The sequence below is a fragment of the Chenopodium album genome, chromosome 4, assembly GCF_948465745.1.
Source record: "Chenopodium album chromosome 4, dcCheAlbu1.1, whole genome shotgun sequence".
Taxonomy (NCBI): Eukaryota; Viridiplantae; Streptophyta; class Magnoliopsida; order Caryophyllales; family Amaranthaceae; genus Chenopodium; species Chenopodium album.
This window is the reverse complement of record NC_137837.1, coordinates 3,328,770-3,354,294: the sequence shown is the minus strand read 5'-3', so window position 1 is coordinate 3,354,294 and position 25,525 is coordinate 3,328,770. Positions and strand designations below refer to the sequence as shown.

At 34.6% G+C, this 25,525-nt stretch overlaps 3 protein-coding genes and 1 pseudogene across 4 annotated transcripts; 3 read left to right on the top strand and 1 right to left on the bottom strand.

Moving 5' to 3' along the window:
* The first annotated feature begins 4,692 nt into the window (after positions 1-4,692).
* Positions 4,693-6,900, top strand: LOC145628563 (thioredoxin F-type, chloroplastic-like). The gene is made up of 3 exons (XM_081680893.1): positions 4,693-5,150; positions 6,379-6,478; positions 6,579-6,900. The coding sequence occupies exons 1-3, from the start codon at positions 4,825-4,827 to the stop codon at positions 6,711-6,713; spliced, it is 561 nt and encodes a 186-aa protein (XP_081537019.1). The 5' UTR covers positions 4,693-4,824; the 3' UTR covers positions 6,714-6,900.
* An 828-nt stretch (positions 6,901-7,728) lies between these two features.
* Positions 7,729-13,783, top strand: LOC145628562 (membrane-associated protein VIPP1, chloroplastic-like). The gene is made up of 11 exons (XM_081680892.1): positions 7,729-8,068; positions 8,466-8,590; positions 8,678-8,788; positions 8,900-8,964; positions 9,066-9,147; positions 10,757-10,831; positions 11,513-11,583; positions 11,766-11,848; positions 12,536-12,600; positions 12,861-12,935; positions 13,474-13,783. The coding sequence occupies exons 1-11, from the start codon at positions 7,939-7,941 to the stop codon at positions 13,579-13,581; spliced, it is 990 nt and encodes a 329-aa protein (XP_081537018.1). The 5' UTR covers positions 7,729-7,938; the 3' UTR covers positions 13,582-13,783.
* An 810-nt stretch (positions 13,784-14,593) lies between these two features.
* On the top strand, positions 14,594-15,552 carry LOC145626352 (protein TIC 20-II, chloroplastic pseudogene; annotated as a pseudogene).
* A 607-nt stretch (positions 15,553-16,159) lies between these two features.
* On the bottom strand, positions 16,160-23,250 carry LOC145628561 (U1 snRNP-associated protein usp106-like). 2 transcript variants are annotated; one of them, XM_081680890.1, is made up of 13 exons: positions 22,950-23,249; positions 21,857-21,909; positions 21,005-21,173; positions 20,854-20,917; positions 20,479-20,558; positions 20,234-20,387; positions 20,082-20,143; positions 19,923-19,985; positions 19,287-19,345; positions 18,880-18,961; positions 17,504-17,547; positions 17,099-17,350; positions 16,160-16,508 (listed from the first exon to the last, which is right to left on the bottom strand). In XM_081680890.1, the coding sequence occupies exons 1-13, from the start codon at positions 23,094-23,096 to the stop codon at positions 16,484-16,486; spliced, it is 1,254 nt and encodes a 417-aa protein (XP_081537016.1). In that variant the 5' UTR covers positions 23,097-23,249; the 3' UTR covers positions 16,160-16,483. The 2 variants fall into 2 exon arrangements, 1 of the variants encoding a protein (XP_081537016.1); XR_014111456.1 differs by lacking the exon at positions 16,160-16,508 and adding an exon at positions 18,460-18,511 and having other exon boundaries at positions 17,256-17,350; positions 22,950-23,250.
* Positions 23,251-25,525: the final 2,275 nt, after the last annotated feature.

The window sequence follows — 25,525 nt, the reverse complement described above, 5'->3', positions numbered from 1 at the left end:
TTGCAAGGGTCACAGCTGCAGTCATCTCCACAACCACACTCGCTTCTGGAATACATCCTAAAATTTAAGAAAATAAAAATTATTAGAGACGTAACGTTGTCTAGGAAGGTCCAAAATGTACACAATTTTATCCTTACGATTTTACTAGCACAATTGAAGACGTACTATATAAAGTCGCACAAATAGAGAGAGACTTTATATATCACTACAACAAAATAAAGCAAAGGTAACAATGCAAAACCATTGCCTAATATAAAAAAAGTGTTGCCTTGTAGCTAAGACAACACATATGAGGCGTAAATTATGCCCCCGTTGTCTATTCATAAGGCAACACATTTTTATTCAAAGGTAACAATTTTGAAAGCTTAGGTAAAATGATACATAAGGCAACACTTTAACAAAGACAACAAATGAAAATGTTGTCATCTAAGAAGATAATTCAAAAATATTGTCACTCCCATCCCAAGCATTTAGTAGTTGGTAGGGCTCGAACTTGTGACCTCAGAGTCACAAGGTGAGTTCCCCACCAACTCTACCAAACTTGCTAATATATATATATATATATATATATATATATATATATATATATATATATATATATATATATATATATATATATATATATATATATATATATATATATATATATATATATATATATATATATATATATATATTAGTAGAATAAACTTGATGGGCAGCCACAAATGGCAAGCGGTTATTGAATTCCGCTTGCCAAAATGTAAATGGCAAGCGGTTTTGGATGAACCGCTTGTCAAAATGCCAATGGCAAGCGGTTTTGGATGAACCGCTTACCAAAATGTAAATGGCAAGCGGTTTGAGCATTGAACCGCTTGCCATTTGGTAAAAAAAATCTTCTCTCTCCTCCGTCCCCTTTCCCCTCATTTTCACGCTCTCTCTCCTCTGATCTATCCCCTCATTTTTTCTCTCTCCTCTCATTTTCACGCTCTCTCTCCTCTTTCTCCCCTCCATTACGCCTCAGTTCTTTCTCCTCTATCTCCCCTCCATCCTTTATCTTCTTCTCTTATCTCCTTTCTCAACCTCCCTTCTTTCCTTTCTCATGCCTCACCACAACGAAGAACGACGGACACATATCTCACGCCTCACCACAACGAAGAACGACGAACGCCTCAGTACCCAACGACGAGAATGAAGAAACGTTTGGGTTCAGTTTTCTGGCTCGGCGTTAGGGTTCAGATCGTTGCTTCTCAAGTCATATCTCACTTGATTTTCCGGTATTTCATTAAATTTTTAGCTAATTTTCGAGTTTTTGCATATATTATATTTGTGTATAATTTAAGATCTGAACCCGGTATGTTTGTGTATAATTTTCGGTTTTTAGCTTTAAAATTTTGTTGTTTATAATTTAAGATCTGAACCCGGTATGTTTGTGTATAATTTTCGAGTTTTTAGCTTTAAAATTTTGTTGTTCATAATTTAAGATCTGATTTTTTTTTTTTTTTTTTTTATTTTTATTATTTTTTTTTTACACAAAAGATCTGAAATTAAGTTAATAATTATTGTTGTTTATTTTTTCAATTTATTGTTTGGCAGATACGGTGAATCGGGATAGGGTGTGGTGGTAATACGGGTTAAGGTGGTTGGTGGTGGCGGCTGGTGGTGCGCGCGACTGGTGGTGTGCACGACTGGTGAACAAGAGCAGCATCAGTTTTAATATGCTTGTTTTTTTTTTTTATGAAAATGTAATATTACAACAATTAATTAATAAAAATATTAATGTTTTTGCATATATTATGTTTGTGTTTCAATTTAATTGAAAAAACTAAAAAAAAAAAAAAAATAATTTTTTATACCCATAATGGGCAGCGGTTTGGCGCCAAAACCGCTGCCCTTTCACTACAAATGGCAAGCGGTTCATTTAAAAGGCTAATGGCAAGCCCCCCAATGGCATGCGGTTCAAAACCGCTTCCCATTAGGGGGTTTGAACAGCTTGCCATTATGTTTATTCTACTAGTGATATGTTGTCATTTTAATATAAATGTTGCTATAGATGGCAACATAGATATTAATGTTACATTTTTCAAACAATAGTTTTGTTATTGTTATCTTTTGATGCAACAATTATTATATTTGTTGTCTTAGACAATTAGACAAGAAAAAGGTAACACTTTAAGCGACTGTTGCCTTATATAGTCTAGAGCAACACATTTTTTTCTGTTACTTTAGTTCAAGGTAACAAATAAGTATTGTTGCGTTAGATTATTAAGAATAACATTTCTGTAAGTGTTGCAATGTTAAGTGTTGCCTAATCTCATTTTTTTTGTAGTGTATGGACAGTATTTTATACATTTGAACCACCATAACAATTTACATTACTACTATATATTGTTTCTAAATGCCATTATAAAACATATCAAAACCGCTTGCACAAGTTACATCTATTTGAAGTATACACCATGCAATTAGTTTCCGATTTGGGATTATTATATTTCCTGGCAACTTCCAACTTAATAGTTGTCAAATTAACGTGTCTCCTTTACTAAGGAATATTAATAGAGAGAGGCCTTTCAATAGGTTTATTAGTTGGGGTCCACCCCCATGTAATATATTACTTTAATTAATTAGGTATGCTATCATTTATGAGTGAGAGCTTAGAGATTCAAATCTCGGACCCTTTTATATTTTTACTAGAGAAGATCATAATATAGAACACTAGGCATATTGCAAGGCAGCTACCATCATGGCTGAATACCTTGCATACCATTCTAGTAAATTACGAGTAATAATCTATTCAAGAAGCTAAGGTACGTTATATACTCATATATATATACCTGTTGCAGTTGCAGTCGTCGCCACAACTGCAATTATCGCCACAACCACAACTTCTTTGTGCCATTTTCGTTCTCAGAGATTGCTGATTACGCTTCGCAAGAAAGGTTGTAAGAGAATTTGAATTAAGAAAAATACAATTGTATGTGATGAATGGAATGAATGGACATTGACATCTATTTATAGAATGTTTGAGGCATTATTAAAATGTGTAACATCACAATCATACACGTCTAATGTGTTAGATTATGGTATTTAATTAACTAACCATGTCAACCGTACAATATGTCAACATCAGCAATATTAATGTGTAGCAAAGGTACGGTCTTGTATGATTCTTTGATTCTTTCTCCACTTAAAGTGTGAAAAAACTCATGAAGGTATCATTCATCAAGCAATTAACCTATGTGGTTTTGTGTTTGGTCGTTGGATATGATTATCGTTTTACAATAATAATTTTGAATAGATATATAGTATATGTGATTATTATTTTATGTCGACAACAGATATATATAAACCATCTATCACTGTCATTCCGTCTAATTTAAAAACGGAGCATGTACAAAAAAAAAAAAAACTGATTTTACAAGTTTGTAAAAAGGTTTTTAAGAAATGTTCTTTTTACATGTTAAATCATTAATTAATTAGCTAAATATTGTAATCCCTGGTATAGTGGTATTTGAGGTTTAAAGTAAAATACTTGATATAATAATTAATAGATACCTTATGAATAAATAATTTATCAAATCTAATGACAGTCAACATTGAATAATTCGAGCTACACTAAAACAGCATGAAGAAGGACTTCTTTGCAAGTTGACATCAAATAATTAAAACTATAGATAAATGCACTCCTAATAGTGGATTAGTGGAATCACATTATTTTTATTTGTAAGATTTGGTAACCAAAAAAATAAAATAAAAATAAAAATAAAAAAGAAAAAGCTGCCATTAAAAAATAATATAAGTAGTAACAATAATTAAGTTTTACTAGAATGGCTTGCATAATTGCATTTTTCTTTCAAAAAAACAGAAAAACAAAGAATGGCTTGCATTTTTATGCCATCCATATTCTTTCATTATATAGAGCCCAATAAAAAGGCCAGATTTTGATCCAGGCCCAATTAATATGAGGCCCAGTTTCTAAGTGAGCTGGTTATGGACTAGTTTGGATCAAAATTTTGAAATCTGAAATTTATGGTTGCAAATAATTTGCTATCATCAGCCAATCACCACTTAGATACGTAGTAGATAAAATCTTTAACATTTTATTAATTTATTTATTTATTTTGGTTTTTGGTGTTTACATTTAATTAAGTCTCTTCCACAATATTTTGTGGATAAAGCTCGATATCCAAATTAGGAGGAAATCTAGCCTTCAACTTGTCACAGTAGACACTTTTCAAAGATTTAGCCTTTAGGCTGAAGGTGATGATTTTTGTTTTCTTATGTAGAAGAAATTTAGAAATTTGATAAGTAACAAAATTTGATGTTATAATGAGTCATATTTAATATTGTACTTATCTTTTGTTTTTCATTGTGATTTTTTAGCAGTTAAATTACCATTGGTATACAAAAAATAAACTACTCTTTATGACGGAATGGTATAAAAATTAAATTTATCAAGATCCAATTAGTTGAAATCTGGTTGAAATTGGTTTGTATAATTCACATTATTACATATTACATATATGATCTTTGCTATAATAAGCATTTTAAATAGTTAATCAAATAATATCGGCATATACCACCACATGCATCATACACGTTGGCATATACAAGATATATGTACTACACGTGTCAATTGGACGATGATCTATGCTATAATGATTGTCCTACCAATGAAGAAACTAGATATTTAAACACACATTGCTTTACTACCACAAACTACAAAGGCATAATAGAACAATCCCTTTTCTCATTCTTTTCTACAAACCACAAAACACTTCATTCTTCACTCATTCATCTCTCAAAAACCAAAACTTTCCCAAAACAACAAAAAAATTCATTTCAATGGCTCTCAATCTATCCCTATCTCATCAATCATGGACATCCGCAACTAATCCGATCGCCTCATCGGATGCTACCCGTTGCTCGGCCCCCGGAAGCCGGTTGCCGAGACGGGTCGAATTTTTTGGGAGTTATCAAAAGAGTAAAGGGGTTTTTGTGAAGAGGAAAGATAGAATGAGAGGTCAAGTAAGAGCAAGTTTAGAAGCAGTTGGTACCCAAGAAGTGGAAGCCATTATTGGGAAGGTTACCCAAGTTAATCAGGACACTTTCTGGCCTATTGTTAATGCTGCTGGTGATAAAACTGTTGTTCTTGATATGTACACTCAATGGTAAAATTCTTTAACAATTACTCAATTGTTATTTTTTCTCAATTTTTTTAAGTTGGAATTTTCTATTTTTGTTATTTGCTTTTGATTGCTTATGTTAGTGGTTAGTTTGGCTTTGTTTGTGTGATCGACTTAATTTTACTAGAATGTACTCGTGTTAATGTTATATCCTTAACGGATAAAGATTCTTACTATGTATTTATCACAAGACTGAGGAGTGTGTACATTTGAGGATTGAGGTTTTGGAGAGCCCTTGTTAAAATCATACAGGACTATTTTTCCACACAAGTTAAGATTCATTGCTCTTTTATAAGCATTTAATTAGTTTTCAATCTTAAAGTTGTGCCACAGATGGTAATGTGAAATGTTATTTTGAATTTGGGATTGTTCAAAGCATTCTTATTCAATAGACTACAGCTAAAAAGATTGAAATCAATTAAATGAGTAGCTAAAATTGGTGATCCTACTAATGCAAACTTTTGGTGGAGTTTCTTGTGTTATGGATTGAAGTAGCTTGATTGCAACCTAGCAGCATTATTGGCTTATTGCCCCCCTCTTTCGCGGTGTACTTGAGAGCACTGCCTTGCTTAAGAATCTTGTTACTGTGATTATTGGCCTAGGCAGGCTGCTTCGTTGATTCTATGGTGTTATGTATAGTCCGAATTCCTCTGGATTGTCGAAGCTAGACCAAGTTTGGATCATATTTTGGCTATGTAGCCTATGTTGTATCCCTTAACTTATGAAAACAGTATGATTATGTGATACATCCCAAAACCACAGCATTTGTCATGTAATCTATGAGTTGAAAACTAACAGTCAGTAAGAATGTTTGCAATTGCATCATTTGCTGTGAAATTTCTGAACATGTTGTACATGTTAGTATGGTACACTTGTTGGCTACTTCTAGTCTTCCACTTCTCTTGTTATGAAGTTGTGGATATTATAACAAGAGAAGTGGAAGACTAGAAGTGGAAAACTAACAGTCAGTAGACACTTCTCTTGTAGATATTATAGAAATGACTTCCTCCGGAGTAATTAATCTATCATCAAAATTCCACACTGTCATGACTCTTGAAAATTGTTGTGAATTCGTGACCTTGGAGTGGGCATTGTGCTTGAATGCAGAGATCTATTTGTGCTGCTTATAGCTTTTATACAGTGATCGTTGTCCCTCAGTGTCAGTACTCTAATGATACCATTAGTTCTAACTCGAGTTTTACAAACTGTGAAGGTGTGGTCCGTGTAAAGCAATGGCTCCAAAGTACGAAAAGTTAGCAGAGGAATATCTTGATTGCATTTTCCTGAAGCTTGATTGTAACCAGGAAAACAAGGTACATATCGTTTAATTCTGTTTAGTCTAAAGCTTCTATTATCTGTCAAACGTCTCAAAGTGAATTATAATGATGATGTGATTTTTGTAAACATGGGCAGTCCTTGGCTAAGGAATTGGGCATTCGAGTAGTTCCTACTTTCAAGATTCTAAAGGAAGGCAAGATTGTAGAAGAAGTGACAGGGGCCAAATATGATGCATTGGTAGCAGCCATTCAAACTGTTCGAAGTAGCTGAACAAACACTCTAGTGTGCGTGTGTATATATGCTGTAAGATCGTCCTTGCAACTGACTCAGGAAGTGGGAAATGAGACATCATCGACAATGGCTAGTACTAAGTTGTAACCACTGTCTGCTGAGAATCTTGTATGAACAAGAGCTGTAATTTGTATATTTTTATGAAGTAAAGGAAATTTTAGCTCTACTAGAAGCAGTTCCTTGTTACATTTTTATTCTTTTCATAGACATTTGTAGTGCAGTTGTGCTTGCTTTCCCTGGGCTAGTATAATCGCCATTGCCACCCTCTTGAGCATTCTACTCCTTCCCTCTCCATAATTATACCCCTAAGGCACACACACAAACTAGAAAGCAACGAAATAAACTAAACACCCCAAGCCGTAAGGGCTACACTCCATTATTATACCCTCCGAGACTAATCTTGGCCAAGCTACTCCACTCAGGCCGTCCAATAAAATAACATGAAGATCCTTAGGGCTACACTCCATTATTATACCCTCCGAGACTAATCATTGTTATGCAGTCACCCCATAGTTAGCTAACCAATCTACTTCTCTAAAGCAATGAGAAATTACAACCTCCCGTCATTCATGAGAAATAAGTCTTGCATTTACGGAGAATATGAATATACATAGAGTTAGTGGGAGTGTCATTCACAAACAAGTGACACTCAGTCAGTTGGTAATAAAACAGTTTCAACTTAACCAAAGGTCTTAGGCTCGAGACCTTGAATAAAAAACATCATTTGAAAGAAAGCTTATTAGCTAAGATAATTAAGATCTCAAACAAAAAAAAAAAAAAAAAAAAAAAAAAATCTCATTTACACCATCGTCCTTTATAGATCGGACATTTTTAGATAAACTAGTTAAAAAATTCACTTAAAATTATCGGGTTCGGCCCATCCTTTTATAAGGATTCATGAACTATCGTTTGGATACTTCGACCCATAAGGCCATACCCAATTATCCACCCAATGTCCAAACTCCAAAGGATTACAAAACAAGTCAAAAATCCCATCATCTCCTCAATCTCTAACCACAAGAGACACAATACCAGAAATAAAATACATACACAAAACTGTTTAAACAGCTTTTGGGAGTGTGGAACCAATTTTACTCGATCAAATTATTCACTCTTCCCAAAAGCTTCAACACCCTAATCCCTCCTTCATTTTTCATAATAATTTCCGGGTTTTTAATTTTCATTTTTTGGGGAAGCTTTGAAAATGGCTACAAAAGCTCCACCAATCACAGGTTTACGCCTAGCTGCCTCCGCGCCATCTACAACAAGCGCTGCTTCTCACAGGCTTTCTGTTGTTAGAGTTTCTTTGAGGTCTTCCTTTTTTGGTAACAATGGTAACTTACCCACCTTCAATTTTCTCTTCAATTGTTATTTAATTTGATTTATAAGCAAATTTTGGCAAAAGTAATGATTACCCACCTTCAATTTTCTGTTTAATTTGATTTTTATGCAAAGTTTAGCTTCTGGGTGTAATGGGGTATTGTCAAATTTTCATTTTTGGGTGTTTTGTGAGAATTTGTTATGCTTTTTGAATTGGTAATTTGTGTTTGGGGTTTGATTAGTTTGGTTTGATACCTATTTCATGAATTGAATTATTGCACGGATTGTAATGCTTGATAGTTTTTTGTGGTAAATTCGATGGATTAAGCTGAATTTGTGGTTTATGATGGAGTAAATGTTTAATTTTGTTAGTGTTAGCTCCTGATTAGATACATGTTACATTGCTTGCAGTTGGAGCTTTGAGATTGAGTGGAGTTCAATTACTACATTCCAATAAGTCTAGGTGTAACGGCCTCGGTGGAGGTTCTCTTGGTTCACAAATGAACCTCTTTGATCGATTTGCTAGAGTTGTCAAGGTTTGAGTTTGAACTGGCTTTTGTATCACTTTATCTTGTTGATTAATGACATTTTTCCTAATGGGTTGTCATCTTTATTGGACTTAGTCATATGCAAACTCAATTCTAAGCAGTTTTGAGGATCCCGAGAAAATTCTTGAACAAACTGTTCTTGAGATGAATGAAGATTTGACGAAAATGCGCCAGTCAACAGCGCAGGTACAGTGCTCTCTTCTTAAGTTGCTAGTATAAGTGGATGTTACATGTTTTACTTCTCGCCTTGCTTTTCCCATTTGGTTAAGTGTTTTATACCTTTCCCTTTTTATGAAGGTATTGGCATCTCAAAAGCAACTGGAAAATAAGTGTAAAGCCGCACAGCAAGCTTCAGAAGATTGGTAAGCTGTTTATGGGGCTTAATTTGAATGCATTTTCAGTTGCTGCTTGCTTCCCCCCCCCTCCTTATTTTTTAGCTGATTTGTCTTTCATGGGCTATAAGGTATAAAAGAGCACAACTTGCTCTGAGCAAAGGGGATGAAGACCTTGCTCGTGAAGCTTTGAAGAGGCGGAAATCTTATGCTGTAAGTTTCATTTATCTTGCAGACCATCTTTCTTTTTGATTCGGCTTTCCCCTTTTGTTTTCTACACCTTGTATGCTGATGTTTGTGTATTGGAGGTGTTGTATACATTTCTCCAATATCGTTGAAATCTACTCTCTCCCTACTCCCCGTACCCCCACCACCAGCCCTCAAAGAGTTAAATTTTAAGTCTCAAAGGACACAAGGAAGTGGTATCACTGGCATTTGAAGATTTTCTTCAGTGGTGATCATTGACTAAAGCTGAGTTAGCTGTTGTAATTGTCATTCTGCATTTTCTTGCCAGCTAAAAGTGTATTAAAATGTGATATGATATCATTACTTCCTCTATCTTGTTGATGTTGAAAGAACCCATCTGTGTACTAGCCTTTTTGAAAATCACTTTTTAAACACCAATTTGTGTTTACTTTTGGTGGGGAAGTATTCTGATCCTCACTTCCAAACTGAAGATCTAATGTTAACCCTCATTTTCTTCCAACGTGCATTTTAGTACCAAATCTCAATTATACAATCTTATTGTGCACTTTTTAAGACAAAGTATTCCTTGATTAGTTGCTTATTCTTATCAAGTATATTTAGTCAGCTTAGGGCCCCTCATTATGTACAGGAGTGATTTTTAATAAGTACAGATTAAGTCATACTTATGCATTTCCTTTTTTATTTTTTATTTTTTGGTGTCGGGTCTGGAATTAGCATAATCATCAGCTATGCCATGTCTTTTAAGGTAATGTAGGTCTTTTAAGGTTTGTCTTTCCACTATGAAGTAAAGAATACTTAATGGTGTAATGTGGAGGAAATCTGAAAATATTTTGCAAAAGAATAAGCTCTATTAACATTTATTATTTTACAAGGTAGGATTACATTAATAGTGTTCTTACTCTTAAAAGTTGACGGATGATGATTTCAGCATAACTCTGGCCATGTTGCTCGAAGTTGCCTTTTTCAGCCATAGCTCCCTACCCATGAGTCATTTCTCATAACTTTTGGAAGGGTCATCTGCCATACTTGTGCCTGACTGTTCTTCTGAAATCTAGGCATGAATATTGGCAGATTCATCTGCCAGTGAGAATGTTTTATTTGTATTTTTCGGTTTTTTCCTGGCTTTAGATTGTGCAATATTTGCTATATAGATTGTGCCATTGTGGCCTAGTGATTGTCCCTCCAGATTCTTGCTTTCTTTTTGTTTCCAAGTTTTGAAATAATGTTGTTTGCAACCTTTTGGTTTTCTTTTACAAGTATATCGGAACTGAAGAATTTAGGCTTTTTTTAGAAAAAGGAATTAAAAGAAAGAGTTATAGATATGGAAAATGAGCTAATTTATACAGCTGCAAAGAATATATAAACGTGTAGAGGTATTTTATTATTTTGACCTTTTTCCTGTGACATATTACTCTTTCAAAAATGGAAAATGGTTGTCTTATTATTTGTAGAAGTATAAATGACCCCTTTGATTCAATTTGATCTGTCCCGCTGTCCTTAGGATGTACCAAGTTCGATGCTTCTTGTTGATGCTATTATCTTGCCTAAATGAATTGAAGCTTCAAGAATCATAATTCCTTTCTCACTTATCTATATACACTCTTACAATTTGCAGGATAATGCTAGTGCTTTGAGGGCTCAGCTTGATCAGCAAAAGAATGTTGTTGAATCGCTTGTCTCGAATACTAAGGTGTGCTGCTATGGCTCATGTAACATGCTTCATTGTCAGTTTCTTCTGTGTTATAGATATATGATTGATTTTCCACTTTTTGATGACTTGATAGCGCTGATATGGGGTTTGCTCTGTGGCCATAGTTTAATTTTGGTTGTGCAATGATAGATTGAATATATAGTGTCGATTGTAATACCTGCATGCTCAAATAATTCTCATTGATACGTGAAAGACTTTGGTTAAGATATCTTTTTTACTACTTCTGACATCACCTATTATGTGAAGCTCCTAAAGGAGATGAATTGATACTTGAGCAATAATATAACTGTGTGAAGGTGGATTATTTCTGTTCTTTGGGAACAGGCCTGGCAGGATGAGGAGTCCTTCTAGCCTATTTAATCTCTCTATTGGTTGGGGAACCATCACCTTGGGAGGGTATACTAATATACCGTGATGTATTGGTGGAACCTTTTCCATCAATGATGCTCCTTTTCCATTCTGCTTGTTGTCGTAGTACCGTAATACCGGTTGTAATTTAAGCCCTTAAAAGGCTTGTCTGGCTTGTTGCTATTGCATAAATGCTCTAGTTGGTTTGTAATTTGATTGCTTCATTGATTGGTTGTCTAAGTGATCAAGGCTATTGCAACTGGAAAGGTAATATAAGAATTTTAATTGAATTGCCTCTTCCTTCCCTGGCAGCTCTTGGAAAGCAAAATACAGGAGGCAAAGTCAAAGAAAGACACGCTCAAAGCACGTGCTCAATCTGCAAGGTTTTGCATCTATACCCTATTTGTCATTAGTATCATTGAAAGGTTTTTCTTTTGTCGTTCTGCGTCTATTTGCTCAATGAACATATTCAGTTTGCAAAGGTTTAACCTTTTTATTTTTTTTTATTTTTTTTTATCCTGGTGTATATTATAGTAAGTTCTGTATTCTATCTTTGGTTTTCCAGGACTGCTACTAAAGTAAGTGAGATGGTGGGAAAAGTGAATACAAGCGGTGCTCTTGCTGCTTTTGAGAAAATGGAAGAAAAAGGCAAGCTTTATTTCATTTCCCTTCATGATGTTATATGGGTCTATTGGGAATTGTATCAATTGTGTAGATTACAGGGATATTTGGGGGTCCTTATTATGTATCATTAGTTTCCTTAATTATCCCTTAATTGAAGACAGCTCTTATTCCTTGGCCAAAGTTCCTGTGCCCTGTGCCCGTCTCATAAGATGTATGGAGTCAAATCTGAGACACCATATTCAAGTTTAAGTTAATATGCACTTTCATTAAATACTGATAAGTTGACTGTATATAGAGTTTAGAGAGGTTCTAAAATGAAGTATGCTGAAGAGATTGAGTACATAATCATCTTGACTGCAATAATATCTGATGTATATCCACAAGCAGTCTTTATTATTGTGAATCATCATAGGTTATTGATGTTACTAAGCCACGTAATTTGCTTTGGGATTAAGTGTCTTTGCTAGCTTCTTTGAACCACCTGGCGCTTTCCCAAATCATTCTCTTGGGGAGATATAGGGGAATTGGGTTGGGTTTATCTATAGTTTTTTTGGATACTTAGTGAGGAAACCTTGTCCTACTGTATTAGTCTTTGTGATAATTTATAGAACATTAATTCTTTTCCTTTTTTTTTTTTAAACAATGGTTAATTATCATGCAGTTAGAATGTTTATTTTGTGCCTTGTGACTTATGGCCTTCTTTTAATACAGTAATGGCTATGGAATCAGAAGCCGATGCACTTAATCAGTTAACCAGTGATGATCTTGAAGGAAAGGTAAGCCTTCACCCCCTCCCCTTCTCTCTTCCGGAGTATAAAACATTATGAATGATTGTTGATGTAAATAGAATAATCAAGGTGATTCACACATGCACCTCCACACACAAAAGTTATGAACTCGTGCAGCACTCTTTTACCTCATAACAATCTTAGGAAATGGTTTGTGAGAGTGGGAGATTCATTAAATTGAAATTTCTTACAACAGCTGTAGTTTATTAATTATTTATACTAAGTGCTTCTCGTTATTTTATTGTCAGTTTGCGTTACTGGAAGGCACTTCTGTTGATGAGGACTTAGCTAGCTTGAAGAATGAATTGTCCGGTAGCTCAAAGGTATACTAATGAATGGAGCACTTGTTTTATCATCTAGGATTCATGTTGGTGCTAGATTTAATTTATCTTCCAAACAAAGTCATAATAAGTGATAAGTAAAGAGAGGATCATTGTCAAGAATAAGTATGCAACGGATTTTTAATCATGCCCCCTCCCCCCCAGTCTCTAAACAGTAGGTCACATTTTGAAGGAATTGAGTTAAACTTCTAACTATCCTCTAGTGGTTGAAAATTTACATTTTCACAATACCAATATAGTCTTACTTTTAAATTCTTTGTTATGGCTACCATTAAGGGCACAAGCTTTTGGAAGTTCCCTATTATTTTGGGACAATAAGTAATGATTATTTGCTGGTTAACAACAAACTTAGCCTATAATGTGGCTAGACTTCTACTTGTGGTTCCATACTGAAGTTATTCAAGAATTGTATGGGTAACCATCAAGTAGTTCATTCAGTGTTCTATGTTTTTTCCTGTATTAATTTTTGAGGAGGTTGCTGACTTTGCCCTTGTCTATTTTGTTGAATGACCTTGAACAGAAAGGAGAATTACCTCCAGGGAGAACAGCGGTTGCCAAATCACCCTTTAGAGATATGGAAATCGAGTCAGAGCTGAATGAGCTCCGAAGAAGAGCCAGCGATTATTAGATATTGATTTATAGTTTCCATCATTTTCCTTGTGTAAATTATTTCTTAATCTAAGCCAAATCACGGTTTTTTGTAATGCTCGCACATTGTTAAGCTTACAAATTAGGAAGAGATGCAATTTACTATACAAGCTTGTGAAATTCAAGTAATCATTGACGTTTGTAAATGCAAAAGTATTCCTGGTGCTTTTCATGTACCCTCATCTTTGTTTATCAAGGTTAGAAACTTAGAATAAACTTGTATCGTCATGTACGCTCATCTTTTCATGATACACCGGGTAGGCGGGAATAATCATTAACAAAGCTGTCATTTGATAAACAGTTAAACAAGAATTGGTTTATCAAGGTTTATAAACTTGTATTTTCTCAAAATCAAATCATGGATGCAATTTAAATTTCTCTGCCTTTCATTCTTTATAACATGTAGTACATTAGAATAAATTTCTCTGCCTTTCATTCTTTATAACATGAAGTACATTAGAATAACACATTTTGAAGAATTCTCGTGACATTGTATGTAATTGTGAATTATGAGTATAGGCAAATAAACATAGCCTTGTAACCTTACAGCGTGTTATTAGATTCATCACAATTTGAGCTAATGAATGACCAAGGTTGTCTTTTCAGAATGACCATGGAAGTAATGAAAAAGAAAAAGTTACGTAGTTGGACCATCCATTCTATTCGTTGAAGTAATCAAGTTTCATTTCTCAACTACTCCCTCCGTTTTTAAATACTTGCTCCACTTTCCTTTTTCGACCGTCTTCAAATACTTGCTCCATTTTCTTATTTGGAAATTTTTTTACAATATTTAACTAAATTATCTCACCTATTAGACCCACCACATATTCTATCTCCTCAAATCCTCTAAAACTCAGCGTATGAAGAAATGCAGCAAATATTTAAAAACGGAGATAGTAATCAAATAGAGGGACTAAAAAAATAAAAATTTAAAATAATTAGAAAAATAAAAAAATCTCTATTTTGCATTCTAAAATTTCCAATATAGGCATATAACCCAAATATACTTTCTTTCTCTCCCACACACAAAAATCTCCCAAAAAAATGGCCTCAATCCCACTCCTCCGGCTATCTCTCCTCCCCACCGCCACAACAACCACCACTCACCACCGCAAACCCACCAAATTCCGGCCACTCTCTCTCCTCTTCCACCCTCTCAAATCCTCCCCAATCACCAAATTCAACTTCCCAATTACCTCCCAAAAACCCAGAACCCTAAAACCCCAAAAATCAAGCATAACAATGTCGACAACCCCAGCAGCAGACCGCTTAATCTCCTCCATTTCCTACTTTCTTCCCTTCATCAATGGCCTCCATTACGGCCGCTTCCTCTTCGCTCAATACCCACCTCTCTCTCATCTCTTCCAACCCCTTTTACCCTTTTTCTCTCTCTACAAATCAATCCCATATGCTAGTTTCGTCTCCTTCTTTGCGCTCTATCTTGGGGTTGTCAGAAACCCTAGTTTCTCAAGCTATGTTCGATTCAATGCAATGCAAGCTCTTGTTCTTGATGTTCTTCTTGTTCTTCCTTTGCTTTTGCAGCGGATTTTTAATCCTGGAAAAGGGTTAGGGTTTAAGATTATGGTAATGAGTCATAATTTTTTGTTTGTGTTTATTGTTTCTTGTTTTGTTTATGGGGTTGTTTCATCGATTTTGGGTAGGACTCCTTATTTGCCCATTGTTGCTGATGCTGCTGGTAGACAAATGTAATCATCAATTAGGGTTTTGATCGAATGAAATTAGATTGAAGCTTTTGTTTTTTTTTTGTGGGTAGATTTGATTTGGAAGAATTAGATTACTAGTGATGTAATTTGTTCTTTGAAATGATTTAATGAAATTGGAGAAATTTTGAAGAAAAAAAAATCCCATATTTTATTTATTGATTTCTGCTGTGTTGTAATAGAATAATTATGGTATGATTTATACAATCAATAAGATACAATATCATACTTCATTGTTCAGAATTATTAGTAACACTCAAATGTAATTTGAACTAGTAATTTGACTACTTTGATCGCATTAGAAGACTACTTTGATCGCATTAGAAGAAGGCTGCCATTTAGAGCTATCGAAAATTGATCGAAGTTGAGACTGATCAATGGTAGCCTGGTAGGCTTGAAAGTTAAAACATGGTTTTATGGTTGGTAAAAGAGGTCAACCTTGCCCTATTCCATAGAAGTATAACACAAGAAGGAACAGGCTCCAAAACAAATGCCATTATATTTGTCGAGAACTTGTTTGCATATAGCATGACTATGTTCCATTATGCAATCCACAAAGAACAAATGTTTGTCTGATGAAATCGTAGGCTGGCTGGCTTGTATAATTGAAAGAACAATTTGATAATTTTGCCAACATTAAGATATAATCAAGGTTTATATAGCATCAACTTACAAATTTATATACATTTTTAGAAAGACAGATTTATTATGTGCCAATGTGCCATTATTTAGGAAGACAAATTTATATCACAATCATTTGGCACATTTTATAAAGCAAATGATTGTGTCAAATGGAAAACTTGAACATTTGCACATCATTATTCACAATCAACTAAAGACCAAAAATAAATTATACGGAGTATAAAATGAAAAATAAGGCACAAAGGAGAGGTTAAGCAGAGCATCCATCTCACCATAATCAAGATTTTCTTTTCATACATCCTAAGCTATTACACGGGAAAATTACCGTACTCTTTCTTCAACTAGCAAAATAAGCATCTCATTCGTTCGACAAACCAACCTAAGTGATGAAGAACCGCAAAGTCCACAACCTGAATACTCCCGAGTACTTTGTCTCAAAGAAAGATGAAAAAAAAAAAAAACATAATTTTACGCAGCAAGGGTAAACTTGTTCATGCTGACAATGCAGTACATGAAGCTCTAGTATCTATCTCGGTCATGACGCCTGCAAGCCAAAAACAAGCCAACTTAAGAGTATGTATGATAAACCAATAAAAAAAAAACAAGCTCTGGTCAGAACCACAATCAGCAAAAGTGGCAAACAAAAGCACAGCAGATTTTAGAAATCACAATATGTACTCGTATTTCCTTAATAGAAACTCACAACTCATGATGCTCCTTTAATAACAAGCTGCTCTTAAAAGCATTGACACAAAAAATAACTTAACTTGCTTTATATTCTAAACTGCAAACCTAAATGACCACTGCAAATAGCTAAAAGCATTGAACTTCATGAAAGCATGGACACAAAAATAACTTAACTTGCTTTATATTCTCATCTCCAGAACAAATTAAATGAAGATTAAACTGCAAACCTAAATGAACACTGCTAATAGCTAAAAGCATTGAACTTCATGAAAGCATTGACACAAAAATAACTTAACTTGCTTTATATTCTCATTTCAGAACAATTAAAATGGAGACTAAACTGCAAACCTAAATGAACACTAGCTAAAAGCATTGAACTTCATGACTCTAAGCAGATGTCTAAGTCACCCAAGTGCAAATAAAATAATCAGATAGGACTTCAAATACCTGCTACGATCATAGTCACGGCCGTAATCCCTGGAACGTTCTCTGGACCGTGAACGAGACCTTCGGCGACTTCTTGAATCATGACTGCGGGATCGCTCCCTATCTCTTTCACGTTCACGGTCATAACCACGATCCCTGTCACTGTGCCTATCACGGTCCCTGCTTCTCCGGTCATAATCCCTATGCTGACTATCACCTCTTTCCCTGTCCTTACTGGGTGCACGTTCTACTTCACGGCTGCGCTCTCTAGACCTACAAGATAGTTTCAGATCAGAAGAATCTTTGAGCATATATAGCACAAGAAGAGATACCAAGAACAAAAGTGCTACTGGACATGTAAGAAATTTAGACAGCAACGACAAATAAAAGAGAAAATGATGGAAGGGAAAGCTAGAAGACATCTACCTTCTATCTTCTTCATGAACCTTGCGCTTCTTGTTTTTTTCTTCCTGAACATTAGTAATCCAATACAAAATTTATTCAACATCGCATTTAGCAGGCCACTCACAAGCAGATCTCATTTATGCAACAGGTATCAAGCTATCAACACAATTTACTAGAGAAAAAATTTGGTATACTACAAACTTGTAATGAATGATTCAATTAGCATAAACCATGATGTCCATGAATACAAAAATATGAACAAAATGTGGTCTATCAAGCAAAAAAATTATGCATAACAATCCAACATAGCTTTCAAACACTGTGCACAATAGCTCAAGCACATAGACTAACATATAGCTATGCCAGGAAACGTCAGGGAGTAAGGGGGACCCTACAGTGAGTGTAGTGCCAGATAATTAGAAACTGCCCCCCCCCCCCCCCCCCCCAAAAAAAAAAAAAACAAAAAAAAAAAAAAAAAAAAACCTCTTTATTATAAAGTCACTTAAAAGCTAGCTTTTGGAATTAAAATTAAAAAAAATAATAATAATTGAACAAGTAGCATAATAGGCTGAGACCAAATGTTAAGAAAAGCAAAACAGTACCTGAGATTCAGGGAAGATTATAAAACCAAAAATCAATCTCCTTAACTAATTAACCTCAGCATTAGAATTATAATGCCATGTCCAAAGTCTAGCAATAAAAGTGTTGATGTCTGATAGAAGCTGAACCAAGGAAATCATAAACCAAATACATCTCAAACCTATGTTGGCATACAGATTAAAATAACATTTATTAATTAATGTCCCCAGCCATAACTTGAGGTTCAAATTCTTTTCCTTTTGCACCTTTTCTTCAAAATATAATGGATTGGTCACCATTCTCTATTTCAAGTCCGTTCGAACTCAAAGGTGAGCATATATACCAAATCAGAATAATAAATTGCAATAACCACTCTTCTAAGTATAAGAAGAACTCACAGATGGCAAAATCGACCTTTTACAGAAGAACAATGTGATTACAGACCAGCACCTGGATCACATATTCACATAGTCTTGAGAATTTCCCAATTGGCACAAATAAAAAAGAACAATGCCAGAAAAATAAAAAAATCCCAATGGTTTAAAAATTTACTTAGTTTACCTCCACACCTACTGAGCCAAGATTAAAGAAATCACTTATGAGCAACTACTACAGAAAACCAAGTAGATGACATAATAAAATAATACAATAGATATATATAGGACCCTACAGTCTTCATCTTACCAATTCTAATGAACACCCCACTCATACCAATATAAAATAAGTACACTGCCCAGGTCGACTCTCTTTTAAGCCACATAGTAACACATTATTTGAGTTTTACATAACAATTTAAAATAAAGCAATTGTAGACGTACCTGAAGCTCAGCTAATTTCTCACGAATTTGCATGTATCCCAAATGAAGCTTTCCCCCAAAATGATCTGCTAAACGACGATCACTGAAAACCACACGCAAATATCAAACTCATCCATTTAATAGCATTGAGTAGATTGTAGCATAATTTAAACACTTCAAAGCACTCCAACAAGTATCTAGCTAATAACAGCATGATCTACAAGCATAAAATAAAAGACGCACATTCTTTAGCTGGAAAAGTTATCCTCGTAAAACTGGGGCCAAAAGCCTGCTGGTGACAAGGAGGTATAATTACCGGTCAAAAGCTGAAGTACTTGAAACCCCAAAATACTAATGTTTTGTCACCCTCATAAAATAGTCACCAAAGAATTATCACATAGTTGACAACAGAGAAATGCAACCATTACCTATCATAAACACTCAAGAATGCTCCACAAATATCACAGACACGTAGCTTCTGATCAGTCTGCCAAAGCAAAAAACAAAGGATCAGGACATTGCATAGTTAATACAATTTTTTTTTATATACATATTAATAATGATTAAAAAAAAAAGTAATGCAAACATTGTAATGGTAAAATTGAAATTGAAATGGTATAGACCACAGTACCAAAGAAAAGGAATTCATATACCATACATCATAATGATTAGAAAAATGGATTATAGTGATCAAGTTGTTTAACATTACGTAGTATTCGATTTATTTCATATAACTTGGGATGAGAAAGAAAACAAGGACCTGCAATCCACTGCTCTATAAGCCAACATATACGAATCCCAAACCAAACATTGACAATATAACCGAGGTGGCAAACACTTGGCTGACAATAGGTGTAGTATAAAGATTAATTTCATGCCTTGAAGCATCTCCTATTCTTTCTGTCTATTTTATGTAAAGTTAAATAGCTCTCAAGCACTCCAATAAAACACAAGTTCTAAAGTCTCTACAATAACTCACCCAGGCAAGCAAATCAAAGGATAGGTAGAGCAAAAACAAAAACTACAATGATTTTTTTTTTTTTTGGTTAGAGAAAAGGACTCACAATGCGAACATCAGCGGCAGTATACTTTGCTGGATCTGCTGAGGGGTCCGGCCTTGGCGCAAGCTGGAGCAACATGACACAGGTTCAGAAGAGAACAAAAGTTGACAAGAATGGAAGTATGACATACAAAAGTAAAGCTGAGTGAAGAAAATAAAGTACCCTCTTTAACGCTTCAGCTTCCTCTAATGCTTTCTGTGCTTCATCAACCATCCCTTGCTCACCTGAATAATATACAGAGATTTCAGAACTTAAGGGAGACCACACCAACACAATAACAATAAAATGCCATAAGCAGCCACACTCAATCTTACCTAGATCCTCTGCTTTCTTCAGTTTCTCGTTTATCAATTCTTGAGTACGAGCATCAGGAGCAAGCATAGGTAAAGGAGCCAATGGAGGAGGATTGGGAAGTGGCTGCGGTAGAGAGGCTCTGTCTTTGTTGAAAGCGTCCAAAAGAAGCATAGACTGCAAGGAAAAAAAAAAGATACAGTACTAAAAAAAAAAAACAGATCTTTGGTTGGGATAGTAAGATACAGTAGACGACGAAACAACAAACCTGTTTATCAGCTCTTGTTGTCCTTAATTCTTCAACTTCTTCCAAAGCTCGAATTTTAAGATCTGTTTTGCCTTCAAGATCTGAAAATGCAATAATCCAGGATGGGCATTAATTAAATATTTGAATAAGTCGCAATAGGCCACGCCTATGAATTTCATACACCATAGATGAACTAAATATATACTGTGTCTAACTTTAAAACCTAAAATCAGCCATAAGCTCGCATCCCGTCTCTAGCTTAGTCTAAAATGCAAGCATTGAAGCATACATATAAAATAAAACAAGTAAAATTACAGAAAAAGTCTATCTAAGATGACCTAGGAAGTTCAACACCAAAAAGAGTAACCATACTTCCTGAACAAAATAATAACTTACCCGACTGGTCAGCTTCTTTCAACTTCTCTTTGATCTGCTTGGACAACTCTATGATCTCTTCTGTCTACAGCAAGTGACCAACATAAATTTTAAAATAATAAGCATACCAATGGGGAAAAGATTAATCTTAAAATAAAGGCTTCATCGTTACCTGGGTAACATCAGACACAGAAATTGCAATAGCAGCTTTAGCATCCTCATCTGCAAGACGCTTGAGAGCTCTAGTAATTTTTCTGTCACATTCTACAATGAGCCTGTCTATGACATCCTCTAAATCCCTGTCGTAGTTATCAACACCCTTGGCCTTTGCATCTTCATATCTGATATGAATTAAGAACTAAACAGACGGTGCCAAAAAGTATTCCAAGTACGTTTTTATTACTGTCTTGTATAATTGTCGAAACTAGTTCCATTTGACATGCCAAATTGTCACAATGCATGTAAAGAATCAGCAGAAAAGCAAAGTTCCATAAAGCACCAGGACAGCAGATCACAAACTACGAAATAGCCATATAAAGTAAGCTTAAATAAGCAAACAACAATTTAATGTAGAAAGTGTTGAAAATTTTCTTTTATATAAAAGGCAAGCGTGAAAAGGGAAACAATGATCCAATGTTGGAAGTCTTGAAATTTTTTTTGTTAACTAAAAGAAAAAAGAAACAAATTAGATTAAGAACATCATCAGAGTACTACTGTCTTGCCAACTAGTCATTATTAACACATTTAGAAGGACCTGAGAAAAACATCTAAAGATTTTTTCAAGTGCAATCCTCTCAATAAGTACAACATTTCAATCACCGAAAATTATCTCATTAAGAAAGGAACTATATTCATATTCCAAACCAAAGAAATCATAAGATCATAGAAACAGGGCTAATAACAATAATTCATATCCCCATAATAGCTATTCCAAGAATACAAAACACCCAAAAACTAGTACTTCTAGTACTTCAACCAATACCCAAACCAATAAAGCATGAAAGAATAACGAGCAAAAGGATACTCTTTCCGTAATTGCAACGAATGCACCTTTGGACATGGCCCCATATCCATTTTCTGAAAAAACAAAACTTAGTTAATGTATAACCAAATCATAATAAAGGACAACATAGAAGCATTAACTAAGACACTAGTAAACATGCAACCAGTGCTAACTAATTCCCATATTCAACGTGAATTGCAATCTGAAAATGGTGAATTAATATGTGATACTGTCTCATTTTGCCTTAATGTAACAAAACTAGGTAGTGAATTGTTCTCCCTTACCAAATCCCATATGGCAACTCAGTAACGCCTATACAAACTAAGACACTAAACAAACCAATGACCTAGTATGATATGGTATGCCACAACCATCTCTGAAGCAGACATAAATAAAAAATTAACCTAAAGTAATGAATAAGAGATTATGAGTACATAGGTTGGAGGACAATCCTATGCCTTTGCGTCAACAAAAGATGGGCGTAAAAGTCTCCCTTTTTCAGATTATCCTATTTGTATTCCTCCTTTGGGGGCAGAGGGTGGCTAAGTGGTTCCACTGACACTTAAAATGAAAGTTGTATGATCAAGTCATTGCATCATCAATAATTCGATATACATCCATGTAAGGTACATTAAATCAAAACAGACCAGAAACCTTCTCTTGTCCCGGCTAATAGCTCATACCCAAAACTACACCTAAAATCAAATTCTTGGTTCTCAAATTTACAACATTCAACACAAATCAAGATCAGGCACTCCTTTCTTCCAAGTTATCGGCGTTTCCTCGGAAACAATGTCACTAAAATTCCCCACATCACCCATACTCAAAACACTTTCATCTCATCTATTCAGTCACACCATCAAGTCAATCACACTTAATTTTATGAAAAGAAAATCACAATTACACTTATTAAACTAACATGCAATCACATAATAATCAATATTTCATTATTTAAAACACGAAAAATCAACATACAAATAAATTAAGTTGAGTTAAAAAAATTCAAATAATTCAGCCCAAAAATATACTATAACAGCTATACATTTACACGCTAAATTTCAGAGCAATTGAACAAAAAAAAAACGATGAAATTAGGGTTTGCTTGAATAAGTACCGTTAACTGGAAAAGTTCGTGAGGACAAAGACCAGACAAAAAGAGACGGCAAACATCTCGATCGAAATACTTGCGATTAACTTCAGTAACATCTCCATTACGATTAGCACCCATTAACACATCTAATTGCTTCCGAATCGCATCCATTTTCTCTCTCCTCTGAAAAAAGGAGCGAGTTCTTCAAATTAGGGTTTTTGGGTTTGAGGAGTTTGTGTTTTCGGGGGGAGAAAAGGGGGAAGATTCCGCACTTATGATGTGATGAGGAGTTTGTCAAAACCTCTAAAGTTCTAACACTCCTTTTCCTACGACTATTTGGGGGATTTTTATTACGGGGTAACCCTTTTTTTTACTCGTATTTGAGAGAGCGTATAGACTTAAAATCGAGTTGAAACTCTCGTAAGATCTTGTCTTGCCATTTTATTTTTATTTTTTTTTTGAAGGGGAGATTAAAATTCATTATTAATAAGTCATACGGCACTTATATAAGAAATCGTAATCGAACAATACAAAGACAAAAGAACCAATTACAAGTTCGAAGTAAAATAAACTACAATTGCACGCGCAAAATGACTTTCTGAAATACCCTTGACTCATATAACGCTGTCCTATGCAGCCTCTTGCAAGGGGGTCTGGCAATAAGTTGTAGTTTCTGACGTGAACCTTCATTGACTCAGAATCCTGTACTCCTCGACCAGAAATCAAAATTGGTGTCGTACACTTCACCATTGACAAGACAATCTCCGATTCAAACACGGATTTCAACATGGAAGCATAACCCTTCAGTCCAAACCAACAGAAGATTAAACCAAAGCCCCATAGCCAAAAAACCCGACTCAAATCCTGCACCAGAAGATCAGCACACCGATCTGCATTCCCCACGAAGCTGGTCCCTCTGGGGAAAAGCACACCAACACACCACACAAAAAGAAAAAATAACAAACCCAACTAAACCACACACACAAAGACGGAAAAAAGAGACCCAAACACCACACACACCACTAAAAGAAAAAACAGAAGGAAACTTAAAAACAAGAACTACGAACGTAACCATAACAACCCACTCCGCAGCCAATCCGAGCACCACCATGTTCTTGCCATTTTATATTGGGTTAAACTAAAATTATTTTACTAAATAAAATTTAATTTTACTTAATTGAAATAAGTTGAATAAATTCTCTATTTACTGAATAAATTCTTTATTTTACTAAATAGTATATTGTTGTTTGATGTTACTGATTTTTAGTTATTATAAATTATTTAGTAGTATCTTTAATAATCATGATAAAGTACGGTATATAAATTATGAACAAATAGAAGTATAAACAAAGTTGAGTTTGTAACGATGTGTTTCAATGCGAAGTATGAGTACTAACAATGTACTAGCTAAGCTTATGGCCCTATTTGGGAGAAAGCTGAAAGCTGAAGCTGATTGAGTTAGCTGATTTTGACTAGCTGATTTTATTAACTGATTTGACTAACTTATTGTATTAACTGATTATGGCCCTGTTGGTAGTTAGCTTATTGGGGGTATATTAGCTTATTTGACTAACTTTAGCTGATTGACTAGTCAAACAAGCTAATACAAGTGTTTGGTACTAAGCTTATTGAAAGAGCTTATTCCACTGAATAATCTCTTTTTGAAAAAGCTCATTTTAGGAGCTTTTTCAATTAGCTTATTCATTAATTATTGTGAAATTACACTTATAACCTCATTTAATTTAAAATCCTATCTAAACTACCTACCCCACAATTAGCTTATTGGTCATTTCACATACTCAATCACCTTTAAGCTATCAGCTATTTACCAAACACTTTTATATAATCAGTTAATACAATAAGTTAGTCAAATCAGTTAATAAAATCAGCTAGTCAAAATCAGCTAACTCAATCAGCTTCAGCTTTCAGCTTTCTCCCAAACAGGGCCTATATAAAAGTGTTTGGTAAATAGCTGATAGCTTAAAGGTGATTGAGTATGTGAAATGACCAATAAGCTAATTGTGGGGTAGGTAGTTTAGATAGAATTTTAAATTAAATGAGGTTATAAGTGTCATTTCACAATAATTAATGAATAAGCTAATTGAAAAAGCTCCTAAAATGAGCTTTTTCAAAAAGAGCTTATTTAGTGGAATAAGCTCTTTCAATAAGCTTACTACCAAACACTTGTATTAGCTTGTTTGACTAGTCAATCAGTTAAAGTTAGTCAAATAAGCTAATATACCCCCAATAAGCTAACTACCAAACAGGGCCTATGTCTACAAAACAGCAAGAGGAAGTTATTAACTATATCTCGTAATGGTCGTTTGTAGATGACTTGCACATTCAAGGCTATCCCAACTCCCAAGTACAGTATAGATAACACGGCAATACGATCGAAACCGACATGACACGAACACGAAGTTATTGAGAATGCAAGAGAAAACACGAAAATCGACACAACATGACTCGAAACTAATCTGAATATGACCCATTTAGTTAAAATGGTCATAATTATGTAATTTTCTTACATCTCACATGATTGTCGATAGGTTTAATGAACATTGTGAAAATGACAAAAATTACGAGACCTAACATAAACA